The 15581-nt window shown below is 43.7% G+C and overlaps 1 protein-coding gene across 1 annotated transcript in view; it reads left to right on the forward strand.

The window, feature by feature from the left end:
* The window catches only part of TNS3 (tensin 3), a 355327-nt gene that overhangs the window by 88870 nt on the left and 250876 nt on the right, over positions 1 to 15581 (forward strand). Inside the window, exon 3 of the mRNA XM_045003918.1 lies at positions 3330 to 3441. Coding sequence (XP_044859853.1) covers positions 3330 to 3441 — 112 coding nt within the window. The remainder of the gene's footprint in view (positions 1 to 3329; positions 3442 to 15581) is intronic.

Here is a 15581-nt window from a genome sequence, read left to right on the forward strand (position 1 = left end):
TCAGCATAGCTGAGGATTCACTTCTGAATTTCCACACTGAGGCCCAGATTCTGCTCTCAGTTATTCTGGTGCAAATCTAGAATAACTCCACTGTGGCTCTGTTGGATTCCTCACCCAGACTATTTCCTTGTGTGGTTTAAACAGAGAAAAAGAGAGAGAGAGAGAGAGAGAGAGATTGTTTTTTGAAAAAGAGAACTTGCATAATGCCAGCAATCAAGACCCGCACTAATTACAGCCTGTCCCTCAGGCAGGTAATCAGTCTGTAACCTGTGGTGCTGCACTCTCTCTTCCAATTTTGGCTCCTAACAATTAAATGCAATTTAGATTCCATCCCTGAACCTTATGAAAGTGGGAGTATTGTTGTTGCCTCCCCGTGTTTCCCTCTTGGCACCATCCCTATTTGAGAACTGAGAAAGCCATTCCAGGTGATAACAAAGGAAGCCTGATCCAGGCTCCCTCGCATTTCACAATGGAAGTGTTATGTACTGATAATGCATGGGCAAATATTATTACTCCAGCCGCTAAGTGAATTATTACATGAATTCCTTGGAGAGCTAACTGTAGAATAGGTATAAAATTGATCAGCAAAACAAACAAATGAAAAAAAAAAGTTGTGTGCCCTTCCATTACTTGATTAATAATACTGACCAAAAACTATCCTCAAATATCCTCTGCCACAAAAAAAAATTGATTTTTACATGACAAATAAAATATAATTGGTTAGTTAATGGATCAAGCCCTAGCCATGTTAAAGACTGAATTTTGCTCTGAAAACAACAGCAATATCTGTACTCCTCTGGGAAATGCAGATCACCACGCCCAGAGTAAAGCGCATGGGGATAAAACATTCTTGGTGGAGGGGATCTGGCTGTAGAGTAAACTTCCAGGAAGACCCGGCAAATCCACAGCCTGACTGTCTTTAGGAAATCTTACAAAAACGTCCTCTTCGAGAAGGCCTTTCAACCACAGGAATGACATTGACATGCTAACAACGCCTTCTACCTGTAAACGTCAACCAACCTCAAAAAAAGAGAAAATTAATAACATCTAAAAAACCCCAAGCCAATAATACCTCCCCAACCAGAATTCTTGCCTGGAAAAGGGAGACTCCACAAAGTCCACGAGGAATTTTGTTTTTGCTATGGTGATTTTATGTGGAAGTTGCTTACACACTATGGTGATGTGCAACACTGTAGAACCCTAACATAGAACATCAGCTCTAAAATTCAATGGCCCCAATGCTCCCTCCATAACCGCACTGTGAATTAGAGGTAACTCCACTGAAATCAGTGAAGTTACAGTGATGTAACTGGGACTTATGCTCCTTAGGCCTTTTGAAAAGCTCCCTCCATATTTCTGATATAAAAAAAGGAAGCAGAGAAAAGATCTTTGAGCAGAAACTTGGTGTTATCATTTGTGCCAGTTCCTGTATCGTGTAAGAATGGAAAATGGCACAAATGCACTTATGTTCTTTACAGTTCATCTTTAATATGCATCATAACTATGGTCATGATTTTCAGCTAAAGGTAAAGTAGCCCTAAGCAACAAGGTGATTAGAAATACCTCAAACATATAGGAAGTTTTGTGACTCCAGCTTTTATAGGAATACACTTAGCAATCAGTCTGAATAATTAATAAGGCATAATAATAATGCAATACAACTTTATTCACGACTGTTTTGTCTAGTATTAAATATTCCAAAGGAATAGGATCTTCCACCATTTCCCTAGGAAGAGTATTCCACAGTTTAATACATCTCACTATCAGATATTTTTTCCTGAAGTTCAGCCTAAATTTTATTTCTACACTTCAGATAATTCCTTTTGGATATGTATAGTAATATTAGGAGTTGGCACTTTTCATCTCGAGATCCCACAGCACTTTGCAAAGTCAGGTTAATATCATGATCCCCATTTTACAGATGGGGAAAACAAAGCACAATATCACACAATGAATAAACCATTTCAGAGCCATAAACAGAACCCAAATCTTGTCCATTGCAACATGCTGTCTCTCACATTTGAAAGTTTGCACCCTTCAGGGGTATGTAAATTGTTCTCATGAGTCCTAGCTATACTTACAAGTTAGGTTATCTGTTATGGAGGGACAAGTTTCCAACTAGGGATTCTAGACAGCAGTAGTGCAGTGCAATTGCTCAAAAGTAAACATGTCCACTGTATTCTAATAGCTAAGGAGAGTGATTTGTGCGTGCATGAAGGAGGAGCTTATAGAAACTCTATTGAGATTTTCATTGTCCAAGGCATTGTTCCTTTTTTAAATACATACCAAATTTTGTTTCCCATTTCTAAAGTAGGACTTCAGCCAGCAACCATGCTATTTTGCAGCCAACATGGCATTATTGCTGCTTTGCCTTTCTGCAGTAGACATGCTTTGTCTAGTGATGAGAGAGGGGCGGAATTTTTACCTGCTAGTTCGTGGTGCAGTCTTTCTTGGTTTCTGAAAATATCCAGTATTGCAGAAGAAGAGACAGAAATAATTTTCCATTATTAAATTTTAAAAGGGGTTTAAGATAATTAAGAGATGCTTCCTAAAAGTTTGCTAATGTATTTGAATGTTAGGCTTTTGGAGAGGAACTGGGAGTTGTCTCTCTCTCTCTTTGCGTCTTGGGGTTTCAATAGCTTTCACTATTGTATTATCTATGCACTTCCCAGTCTGCATATTGAAGTTCCCAGTGGACTTCATGGATTGTCTACTCTTTTCCCTTCCCTGATTATTTATGTGTTTGTTTATTTGTTTAAATAAATTATTTCAGTAATTGTGGGACCAATCCAAGGACAAACATGAAGGTCTTGCCTACACAAGAAAGGGGGTGCACTCATTTAATTTAAGTGTGATTTTAAATGGATATAGTTAAACTGGTACAAAAGACAGAGTAGACACTTTTGATTTAAACCAAGCATACTTCAATTTAGCTAGTGAAAGAAGAATGTCCAAACATCTTTTGGCACCAATGAGTTAAATAGCCAATATGGCATTACTTACATTACATAAATTGACTTAAAACCAATTTAAGTTAAACTAGTGGAACTGTCTTGGGTAGAGAAGCATTAGGTTAGTAGACAGATGCTTAATCTCACTTAAATTACCTTTTAGTGGCCCCTAATTCTTTAGTGTAATAAAGAATTCTACAGTAATTATTCAAAATACTACACCATAATGCAGCATTTGGGGAGATTGAGTGAGTACTGTTGAATAATGTAATAAGTGGCGGTTGTTTTGGCTATTTATAAATTTCATTTGTTTTGTTACATTTAAAGAGTAACATTCAAAAGTTGACAAGAGCTCTGACATTTTCTCCTCTATTCCAGCCTGAAAACCTCGCTTCGAGTTCTCACACTTTCAAAAACAAGACCTTTAAAAAACCCAAAGACTGTAGTATCTGCAAACAAGCCATTGACAGCCAAGGCATTTCCTGCAGAGGTGAGTAATATGTTGTGGCCTATTTATTGTCTTGCTATTTAAAACACAGCATTTTAGACTAGTGCTGAAGAGCTAGGAATCAATAATTTTGGAATTCCCCCTGTGCTAAATGTCTATAGACTCTAACTTGTTTGCTCTGTGTGTTCAGCATTAGACTTAATTTTTATTTGGACTTGTATAGATATGTGCCTTTATTAGCTATGCTATTCAGGCAGGTTCCAGAATAAGACTGTCTGTGCAAGCTCTGTTAGGAGCATGTGTGTGTGAATGAGTGAGTTGATAGATGCCTATGGAATTTAGCCTGCAAATGAGGAAGTGACCCTGAGCTCACTGAGGCATGAAAGCTTTCTCTGCATGAATTCTTTCCTGAAATTCAGAAGAGCTGCCATTTATTTTTTACAGTTGCTTTATGGTCTTGTATTTCAAGCCTGTGATTCAGCCTAATCGTTCTCACGGACACTGAGGGGTCTCGTTCCTGTGCTTCCACATGCAATGGAGAGGGGAGTCAGCTGCCTCTGACACTGTTTTCCCCCTCTCTCCTCTCCATTGTACAGAGGACCCTCCGTGGGTCCAGAGATCCTCCCACGGGGAAAATGCAGGAAATGTAGCAGGGAGGGGAATGAAAGAAAGAGACCTTTTCCCCTTTCTGTATACAAGCAGTAAATATATTCAAAATGTGGATTCATGAGGCTTCATTCATTTATTCACAGTGCTCTGTCGGCACAGAGAATCATGCCTGAGGGAAGGTAGTTATTGGGACATCTGTCAGCCAAACAGGAGAGTAAAAGCACGGGGCCTTTTGCATAAAAGACCTTGAGATCTGCCTGGATCCCCGAGATCCACAAGTGCTACCTTCCTTCTGCCATGAAACAATTTGGGGAAAGCTCAAGATTTGCTTCCTTCTAGGGCCTCTCCCACAGGTTTCCCTAGGAGCGGATTTGATCCCTCCATTGATTTCAGCTGGTTAATGTTTAACAATGTCTTGTTACTCCACCTTAATAAATCTGTCTCTCTAACAAATGCACATATAATCTACCCATTTAATATAAGCAAATGCTTCTTGCCCCTCACTTTAAATATACACAATAATTTCATTTTATGAAGTATCTGCTTGGTGCTAGTGGCATTTTTCTAATGAAATGGAGATTTCTTTCTTCCTTTCTTTCACCAAGAGGCCCAGCCTCTGTGTTCCTTGCACTTGCAAAACTCTCATTAGGGGTTAATGGGAGATTTGGGTATGTAAAGAATGCAGGATTAAGTGGTGTGCGTGTGTGTCTGTGTGTACGTACGTGCGTTCTTAAAGGTATAAACATCACAAATGGACAGTTACATGAATAATATCCCATTTGTTCAGCATTAGTTCAAAGGCATTTTGTTATAATAGCAGGAATGTCAGAAAATGTACAAATAATACAGCTGCCGTCAGCTTTGAAGAGGTTTAATCCCTAATGAGGCATTCCCTAGAATTTCATTGTTTTCATTTCTGGAAAAAAAAAATTAGAGGATTCTCCCTCTTGGGATCCAGCAGCATAAAAGAACCATGGATCTGGTTAGGGAACAGTTCCTCAAGCAGGAACTGAATAAGACAGCCACAGGCTATCTTACAAAGCCCACTCCATAAGCTCTGGTACAGGGACTAGTGGCTGGAGGGGGAATGCCAGTAGGGTTGTAGAGGACCATGGACAGTTTGGGTTGGGTGGTTGTAGCTTAGGCACTGTTTCAGCCCCTGTGGCAGCCCAGACTCAGGCCTGGTCTACACTAGGGGGCGGGGGTCGATGAGAGATACGCAACTTCAGCTACGGGAATAGCGTCGCTGAAGTCGAAGTATCTTATTCCGACTTACATCCCGTCCTCACGGCGCGGGATCGACGGCCGCAGCGCCCCCTGTCGACACCACTACCGCCGCTCGCCCTGGTGGTGTTCCGGAGTCGACGGGCGCGCGTTCGGGGATCGATAGATCGCGTCTAGATGAGATGCGATCTATCGATCCCCGATAAACCGATCGCTACTCGCTGATCCAGCCGGTAGTGTAGACCTACCCTCAGAAAGGCACAATGGTGGTTACTGCCACCTTACCTTACCTCTCCTCTCCCTAGGTAGCAAGTGTTTTGTTGTACCTCCCTCAGGCCGATCACAAAATTATGCCTGATTATGTTTAAATAACATTTTCTCCCACCTCCATATCATTAAGGCTACATCTACACTTCACACGTCTTGCAGCAGCGTGTAGGGTATGTGTAGCTACATGTTGCAGTGAAAAGCAGGCTGTGTCCACGCTGTGATGTGGAGCTACATATGTCAGTGAAAGGCTCTGGCAGGGGAGAGTCAGTGGGGAAAGGATCAGCAGCAGGGAGAGCCTTTCCCCACTGCTGGAGTCATTCCCTGTGGCAGGGAAAGGCTCCAGCCATGTTGGGTACATACCCACAGCGTTCACGTGTGGTTTTTGCTCTACTTACCTAAGCAATGACTCATCATGTATACTGTTGGGGGCAGGGGTGGCGAGTTATATGAGCCCATGGTGCCTGGGATCCAGCAATATTCAGGGCCCCGGCTCCACCAGTGTTCGGGGCCGGGTCTCTCCCCTGGCCCTGCCTGCCATCCCTGCGTGCCACCCCCTCAGAGCATCGCCTGGCCCCACCTGCTGCCCCCACACAGCTCCCTCGAGCATCCCTGCCTGCCCTGGGCAGCGGGCGGCTGCCTTCTCCAGCTCCGCACTGTGCTCCCTCACTAGCTGCTGCCGGCTACAAGGGAGCGGAGCCGGGGGCAGGCTGAGGTGGCTGCTGTGCCTGCGGAGGGAGGAGGGGAGGAGGTGCATGGCAGCCCCCCCCCCGCCCCCGGCAGGCGACTCTGAGTCGACTCGGGGCTGGGGGGCGCTTATCTTGGCTGGACCTCCTGAGGAGCAGCCTGTGGGGGCTTGGGTGAGTGTCGTGCTGGGGGGGCACGTGTGGAGGGGTCCTCCCCTCCCCAGGAGCTTGCTGCTGCCATCAGGGAGAGGGCTGGGGCAAGTTCTCCTCTCTGGCCCCCAGCCCCGGGGTAGCCTGCCTGCTGCACCCCAAACTCCTCATCCCCGGCCAGCCTCATGCCCCGCAACCCCTCCTGCACCCCAACCCCGTCCCAGCCCAGAGCCCGCACCCCAACTCTCTCCCAGAGCCTGCATCCCAACTTCCTCCCAGAGCCCATACCCCCTCCTGAACATCCATACAACCCTCTACCCCAGCCTAGATCCTGCACCAGCATCCAAACTTCATCCCAGACCCCACACCCAAACGTCCTCCTAGAGCCTTAGGCAGGTGTGCGTGTGTGTGTTGGGGGGGGGTTGGGACCTGTTCTGGGCACCACCAAAAATTATACAAACCTGCTGCCCCTGGTTGAGAGAGGGGGGAATGTCATACATTTACTCTACACCAGGGGTTCCCAAACTTGGTTCACGGGTAAGCCCCTGGCAGGCCATGAAATGCTTTGTTTACCTCAGTGTCCGCAGGTATGGCCGCTCGCAGCTCCCAGTGGCTGCGGTTCGCCGTTCCCGGCCAGTGGGAGCTGCGAGCAGCCATACCTGTGGATGCTCAGGTAAACAGAGTGTCTCACAGCCTGCCAGGGGCTTACCCTGAACAAGCCGGGCACCAAGTTTGGGAACCCCTGCTCTACACGGTGCTTGTCCCATAATTAAGGTTCCATGAAAGGTGGAATTACCACACCAACCCTTGGGCACATTGCTGGGTGGCAGCATAGTCCCTCCCACCGCTATTATTCCACTATTGCCAAGCCCCGAATGCAAAAATCATAAGTCAGACCCAAAACATTCATGAGATTGGTCCAACAACATGAGAGCTTAAAATAATGCTGTGTTTTGAGCTGTCTTCTGATTTTTGAACTCCCCCTACCCAGCTTACAGATTGTCCATGACAAATAATGTTGCCAATGCATAGTGACAAATATGATTCTGGCCACCTTAGCCCTGCATCATCATTATTCTTATTCTTAGTGTGTCAATTAATTTTGTGCTCCAGCCTCTACTTCAACAGCATTGCCAACTCTCTAAATTTCTTTGCCAGGAAGGCTATTTTGGCTGGGGCTGCAGCTACTCTGGGTGCCAGAAGCTTGAGCCCTCTCTTAAATTTCAGTCCTGTCTGGGGGGGAACCCTCTGATTGTTTGTCTTCCCCAATTCCCCATCTCCTGGGGAAGAGCAGCCAATCAAGGCTGCTGTAGGAGAAAGACAGAGCTCTGCCCCCTCCCCTCAGTAGCCAAAAGAGTTTTGGGGTAGAGTAGGAGCCCAGCAGTTCAGGGTATCCCTGCCTCCTCCACCCCACTCCCTTCCTTTGCACAGTGGGCTAGTCTGATGTCTGCCTATCTTTCTCCCTGCAACACCATACTGGGAAGAAGGGGAGGGGGTTGAAGAAGCCCTGGAGCTGCAGGAGAGGAGCAGTGGGGCTGGGGAAAATTGATGTGTGGCAGGATCGATGGCACTGGGGTCAGGCAGATGTGGAGACTCGGGGGGGGGGAGGGATGTCACAGAATTGATCTGCGGGCTGTGGGGGAGAGACAGAATTTATTAATTAGAATGTTGAGGTCTTGGGGAGAAGCTGGAAGCTCCACCCCATTAGTCAACCAGTGAGAACTCTGGCAACAGGGGCCAAAATCATCTTGCTCCATAAATCTGGGAGCGTTGGGAACACTAATTGTCACACACACTGGGAGTGTGACCAAAAAACACAATGCATTGGGTTTTGGGTGCCAAGCTCATGAATTTTGAACTTTGGGGGTTGGCAGTGTTGCTTCAACTCTGCATCCTCAGGCCCCAATCAATTAATGTCCTGGCTTCCAGCCCCACATTTACTCCTCCTGAAGTTATGCAGGTTTTTCAACCCTCCAAGGTAGGGCAGCTCCAAGGGGTCCTCTCCTTCTTCCCAGGCCTGGTGTTGCAGAGTTAGAAATAGCCCGAGGGCGAGAGGAGCAGAGAAGAGCTGACCTGTTATTCACAGGAGGGGAGTGGGGAGCAGAGCAGCCCTGGTCTGCTGCTCCCTCATGGAAATGATACAGCTGCTCCCTCTGCACAACCTTACCTCATTATCCAAAACTCCTCTCAGATCCTGGAGGAAAGGGCAAAGAAAGCTCTGCCTGCACCTGCAGCAGCTGCGGTTGGCTGTTCTTGTCCAGGCTTCAAGAAGGTCAATGAACCAGAGTGGGTTTTCCCTGGACAGATGAAACGATGGCGGGAGCTCCTCACATCGCTGGCAGACTGGCTTCAGCAGGGGCCAGACTTTCCTTACTCATGAATCCCGAGAGGTGGCAACACAGCGTTCTAGTCTCAGGGAGGCAATAGTTGCCACCCTTTCTTACCTCTTTGGACAAAGACTGGGACCCTTGGAGTTACATAACTGCACAGTCAGTGCCACTATATTCGAGACCCACCTTGGGTTCCCCTATGTGCTGCACACGTTGTGCAGAGGCCCACTTGCTGGGCTGCTCTTCTACTGCCTCTCCTTGTGGAGAGTTAAAGCAGCCCATCCAGAGCGCTGAGGCTTTCGTGCAGGAAGCTCTATGAGGGTTAAGTGAATTCCATCCAAAGTTAACAGATACAGCGCCATCCAATTTCACTGCTGTGTGTTACCTTTGGCTTTGTAATTGCTTGGTGCTTCTTGGTGAGAGAAGCCTCAGAGTGGGTCTGGGGGTGGGGGTCGGGGTAGAGGATGGATTCCGAGGACGAAGATTTGAAGAGAGTCAATTTTTCTCTCAATTTATAATATGGAATTTATAAAACAGATAGATGCTTAGAATTATAGGTTAAACCAGCCATTCCCTCCTGACAAGTTAACTCAGAAATAGTGAAACTCCATTAACGGTGAAGTAAAAAAGAAAATCGGGGCCAAATCCTGGGTTTCTGACTCAGATCGGTTCCCTGTGAACTCACTAAGTAAAGGTGAACGAGGCCTCTTGTGAAGCTGGTGTGGGGGAAAAGAAATGGCTTCACTTATAAGATGGTGGCTTTGTGGATTGATGAGAAAATCTTACTTTCTTACTGTTTGTCTTGAGAAAATAATAGCTCTTTGTACAGATTGTAAGTTCTTTCCCGCCTGTAATATCTTATCAGCTGCAAGAAAGCTACGTGTCTGAAAAATGAGGGCAGGGGGAAAGCTCCAGATTGACTTGTGTGTAGTTTATTGTGCTTATCTAGCAATGAATCATCTGTTCTTTGTATGGAAACAGCCATAATTGGGTATTGTAATGATCAGATAACTTTTTCTTTGGTGCAAGGCACACTGCTTGCCAGGGTGCGTTTTTTGTCTTTTCTTAAAGGCACTGTGTCCTTCATTCGGATCCAGCTCTGAATGGAGTGTCTAAAAATTCTCTCTGAAAAGTGAATGATTGACTCACAAAGGGGCACATGAGTGATGATGTCACCTTGTCCTAGTAAACTTTAGCCCTCCTCAGACAAGCATATTCAGTTCCAGTGATTTTAATGGCCTCTATTGAAAAAGTAATACAAAAGGAAGGAGGATCTGGGGCAATGGGGGAGTTAGATAACTAAGCTACTGTGTATTTGCATACCTGGTAAACTGAATCATGGCTCAAATATTTCTTTGATACCATATTTCAACATGAAGGAGCAATCAAGCTTTGAATTTTACAGTCATTGTAAATTTCTTCAAAAAGCAGAGTGCTATTTTTCTCTCCTAGTCATAACAGAGGGGTCTCAAAGCTTGCAAATAATGGTTCTGCAATATGCAAATCAGCCTTGTGAGTTCAGGTTTGAAACTTAAACCTTTCCCCCAAGATTCTTCAGTTTACTTCATTTCAAATCAGAGATCAGAGTCATTTAACCATTTATACTTTCTTAGGTACCAAAAGATCTGCCTAACTATGATCCATATGTCAAGCTGAATGGAGTGGCTAATGACTATGAGTGCCTGCCTCAGGGCAGACTGTCAAAAACAGAGCAGATACCTCAAAATGGTGATATGTTCTATAATTAGATTTTACCACGCCAGTAACAAATGTGAACTTGGTTTACCAGATTGTCAGCTGGAAATATCAAATATCAAAGGAATTTGGGCCTTGCCAGGGTCAGTGGCATTATAGTGATTTTCTTCAATAGTGATCTATTAATTTGAAGTCTTTCAGGGCAGATGCAGAAGGCAGCCACTGGGGATCTCTGGCTTCAGTTAGGTGTCTCTGGCCTTGTGAGAGTTCAGACAGCAAAGAGATGAAAAATCTTCACATCAGCTATTTTTATTTCCTTCTTCCAGCATTCAGAACGATGGGATGAGGCGTTCCGCACATACTTCTCCATGGGCACATGGGGCAATTAACAAAGCTTTTGTCTTATAATGGCCCACTTAAATTTTGACAGTTCTCCTGGGTGGGCCAGGGAGGATGATTCTCGTGCCCGGGTTCACAAGTTCAGAGCGAACGTTTTCAAAGTTATTAAGCAAAACTTACATATTTTCTTATAGCATGGAATATAGACATTACAAGTGACATTAATGTCTGCAGCAAATAACAAGCATTTCATAGAGTCTAAACACTAAATACGATCTTATGAGACTAGTACCTGTTTTGCACAAAACTAACATACAGGTGAACAGGTCTAGTCTCCAGCTATGAGTTTGTCAGTTCTTAGCTAATGCCTGCAGACTGGGCAAGAGGTGGCATCTGGTCTGCCAGTGTCACACCCTCATCATAAAGTCAGTTCTATTTCTGTCTCTTTTTAAATTGTGTTTTTTATCGTTCTGGTGGCTGATTTTCATATTACTGAAAAGGCACATTAATTGTTTTTCCTTTGTAAATCAGTTACTACAGCCAGGTAGGTTTTTAAAAAACAATTATTGTTTGTTTTGGCTGTTATATTGTGGTCTTAATCTTTCATCAGTCAAATGATTGATTGCTGTAGAACAATACACCAAGGCACATTATATATTCTGATTTTTTCCAGCTGCTGCAAATTACTTCTGTTGCAGATGCAAATCAAATTGGAGGCACTTTGGGAAGGCATGAATTTTTCTAAGCAATACTTAAAGCCATCCATTTTCAGCTTTTACATTTTTACTGAAAAATTCCTGGAATTTACAAAAGCTGCTATTTGTTTTTTTACTGATTTTTCACATAAAATTTAGATCACTCTAGTACATGAAAATACTGATTAAGTTAAGAAAATTCTATGTTACATTACATAGATGTGCTTATGTTAATCTAAGTGTAAATGCAAAGCCCTGTCTGTTTAAACTAAGGCAACACTGTGAAAGAAACACACACATGCAAGTGCACACATATATGTACTGTTAATGTATAGTTCATGAAATAAACCATAGTATTAAACTCCTTTTACTTTTAATATTCTTACATTTCTCCATTTGTTGCTTTGTTTCTATCGTCATGTCCCCAGTCTTAACCCCAATATTTTATCCAGAATATTGTGAAGTTAAATTTTGGCACCGGTTTTCATCCTTTTTTAAAATTTTTTGTTATAAACACTGATAAATTCCTGGGAAATTTTAAACAAAATAATAGAAACAAAGGTCCGTAGTTTTACTGTGTTAATTCTCGTATATAGAGTATGGGTGTGTGAAGTAGTGGTTAACCAAGAATTCAAATCTCTTTTATTATTTGAAAAAAATGTTCTAAACTATTGAAACATTAGTTTAAATTTACATTGTATGTACTTTGGATGCAAGAACTGTCATTTTCCATATGTTTGTACAGCACCTGGCACAAAGAAGCCCGGCCTGACTGGTGCCTCCAGGTGCTATTATGTTATAAATTGATTATTGTGGTGATTATTTATTATTACGTCAGTCTTCAATACACCAAATACCCGAAGCAAGACTGCTCTTACTGTATGACCATTAAAAAAATCTGGTTGTGTGAGATTTCCAGACCAAGGCACTTAATAACAGTTTAGATGAGCATAAAAATTGTGGTTCAAACCAAGCCAAACCTCCCTTTGTTAATCTAAATCAGTCATGAATACACCTGTACAAATAGACAAAAGTGCTCCATCTTATATTGGGCCAAATTCTGTGAGATGTACAACCTAAGTGACCCACTGGTGTTGCACCTGACTTGCAGTGTGCATTTAGGGTAGCATATGACCGGGACACGGTCAAGCATGGTAGGCCCCAATCTCATTTATCTGCTAAAAGTTGCATTTTGACTTTCCACAGACCCTCAGGCAAAGGCAACCAGGCCTCCAAAGTAAGGGCTGCAGGTATTTTAAAATCCCTGTCTTAGACTGGGTGACCACAATGGAACAAGCCCAGGACTATCTCCTCTGGGCATAGGCGCCAACTTTTCCCGGCGCCGGTGGGTGCTCGTGCCCCCTCACCCCCGGCCCTGTCCGGATTCCACCCCTGCCCGCCCCGAATCCAACCACTTCCCCAAAGTCCCTGCCCCAGCTCCGCCCCCTCCCTGCCCCTATTGGACCCCTCCCCAAATCCCCGCCCAGGCCCTGCCTCTTTCCCTGAGTGCACCATGTTCCCCCTCCCTCCCAACGCTTGCCACTGCAAAACAGCTGTTTCTCAGCACAAGCGCTGGGAGCCAGGGGAAAAAAGTGGGCACGTGGCACGCTCAGGGAGGAGGCAGAGCAGAAGTGGAGGTGAGTTGGGGCAAGAGAGCAGGGCAGGGAGCTACCGGTGGGTACAGAGCACCCACCAATTTTTCCCCGTGGGTGCCTATGCTTCTGGGTCTAGGAGAATATTAGAAGGTGGACTCAAGGGGACTATTAGACTACTAGAAGGTGCACCTCAAGTGCAAGTCTAGATCATAATGAATCCAGAGCCTTTGACCAATGAGACCACAAGATGGGATTTTTAAGACAACTGCTTTGTGTTCTAGAAGCCAGATAGTCTCTCTGTGAAATTCCTCTCTATGCCCAGAGCCTGCGCAAATCCTGTGATAAACTCATAGAAGAGGGCTAGAGTGGAAGTCAAACATCTATAGTGCATGGAGCTCTGTACACAGTGATGAATTTTAGCCTTTGTTAGTAGCAAGCTCAAATGTATTTTTATAGTGGGTCTGATCTGGACTTGGCAAACTGTCGCTAGTGCTTTTTAAGAATACTGTGTAATATAGTTGAATAGCAAGTGGTTTCAAATACTTTTATAGCTAAATTCCAGTGATATTAGCCTGGCATATAATCTGAAAAGCATCCTTGTGTCTGCTTTTGGATTTAGCAGGCGAGCACAGATTGTCAGCTGGAAATATCAAAGGAATTTGGGCCTTGCCAGGGTCAGTGGCATTATAGTGATTTTTTGTTGAATCTGAATGGTGAGCATGTGGTGTGTGAGTGTGTATGTTCATGAATATATAAATAAAAATTGTGGTAAATGAACATACTGTACATTTATCCTAATTTGTGAGCAAAAAGGGGTATAGGGCAGATCCACAGTCTTTTAGAGACAATGGAAAAACTAACATTGACTTCAATGGACTTTTGGTCAGGCTCATAGTTATTACTTCCACTTCCACATGATATTTTATTCTCTCTCTCTCTCTCTCTCTCTCTCTCTCTCTCTCAAGCTCTGAACCAGCAAATCTCATTGACTTCAATAGCACTACTCAAATGCTTAAAGATAAGCATGTGGATAAGTGTTTTCAGGTTCTGGGTTTAATGGTGTTTACCAATGGCATAGCCGGACATGGCTCAGTTGCTGTTTCGCTGGTCTAAAGAACGCAAACACTGATTACTGTTTAGATCACTCTTATAAACAAATACAGGGAAGTTGCTAATCAAATCCAGTTGGGAGTTCGGAAGGCTTGCGAAGGTATGGCTGGTGATTGCCGACTGCCCATGTTATACATTTTTGATTACCCATTGTTAATAAACATTTAATGATACTATAAACTATAGTTATGATGAGAGCAACTGCAGATACATATAGACCAAATGTACACATAATCAACATTGATTTCCACAGATTTAATAAAAAGGCAACTAATTAGCACGACCATACAGAGGATATGGTCCCTTTCTCAGAAGTCCAACAAAGTTTATTTAAACTAATTAATCATCTGAGCAGTAATGTTTCAATACAGAACTTGGCTTACAGAGTACTGCGTACCTATGCATAATTGAAGGGAGATGGAAAATGGAAAACTGAGCAAAGAATCACCAGAATATACAGAGACCCACAAAGAGCCACTATGATTAGTAGAACAAAATAATAATGTTTTATATTTACCCAGCATATCTTTTCATACCAAAGGACCGCAGAGCACTTCACAAATGATATACAAACTTCAGCACTAAAGTGCAACCATCTCTGGGGTTGAGGATAACAGAGGAGTAACCTTTACACAGCACTTTGGGAGGGAGGCAAGAAGGAGAGTTTTGGCCAGGCATACAGGGATACTTTCCTGTTCTTAAACATCCTATTAAACGTTTTTGAACATTCATATCAACCAACACAAACCTCAGATTTTATGATCACTTGAGAAAAGCTTCCAGGTGGTAAACACCATAAAACTCAAATTCATTTAACTCAGAATGGTAACAGCTGAATCAGTCGTGCCAGGATTTGTGCTTGTGATTATAAAGCGTGTAGGTATTTGCAAGCTGAAGTTCAGACCATTAAGATCTCTCCCTTAAGGTAATAGCCTCTGTTCTTTACTAATAACAAGTTCAGAAATGTAGGTAAAATGCACAATCTTCAGGTGTGAATGGACCCAAAATGCACAATCTTCAGGTGTGACTCATATGGGAAATAGGTGAATTCAGTGTAACCCTAAAGTATGCATTCACTGCATATTGTAGTACCGGTACCTCGTATGACCAATGTGACACACCACTCTAGGTACCACATGTGAGAGAGAGCCACAAAACAGGTTTCAGATGTCTTTGGTTAAAAGCCACATTTGCTTTTACAGATGGCTTTTAAAACAAAAATAGAAAGGGGCAATTTATGGGAGAAAACAATAACCCAGAGGAAACAAAGCATAACAAAATGAACCTCCCAAAGCTCAAATAAGAGGTGTCAGGTGAGTAAGCCTCCTGGAAGTGATGCTGCAGGGTCCATACCACACATCCCTGGGGGCTGAATGAAGCTTCAGAGACTAGGTTGAAACCACAAACTCAATTTCACTTATGACCCACACAGGATCTGAATTCAGGTTTAAAGAGGTGAAAGACTAGGGTGCTAGCTTAGCC

Source organism: Mauremys mutica, chromosome 2, assembly GCF_020497125.1.
Source record: "Mauremys mutica isolate MM-2020 ecotype Southern chromosome 2, ASM2049712v1, whole genome shotgun sequence".
Lineage (NCBI taxonomy): Eukaryota > Metazoa > Chordata > Testudines > Geoemydidae > Mauremys > Mauremys mutica.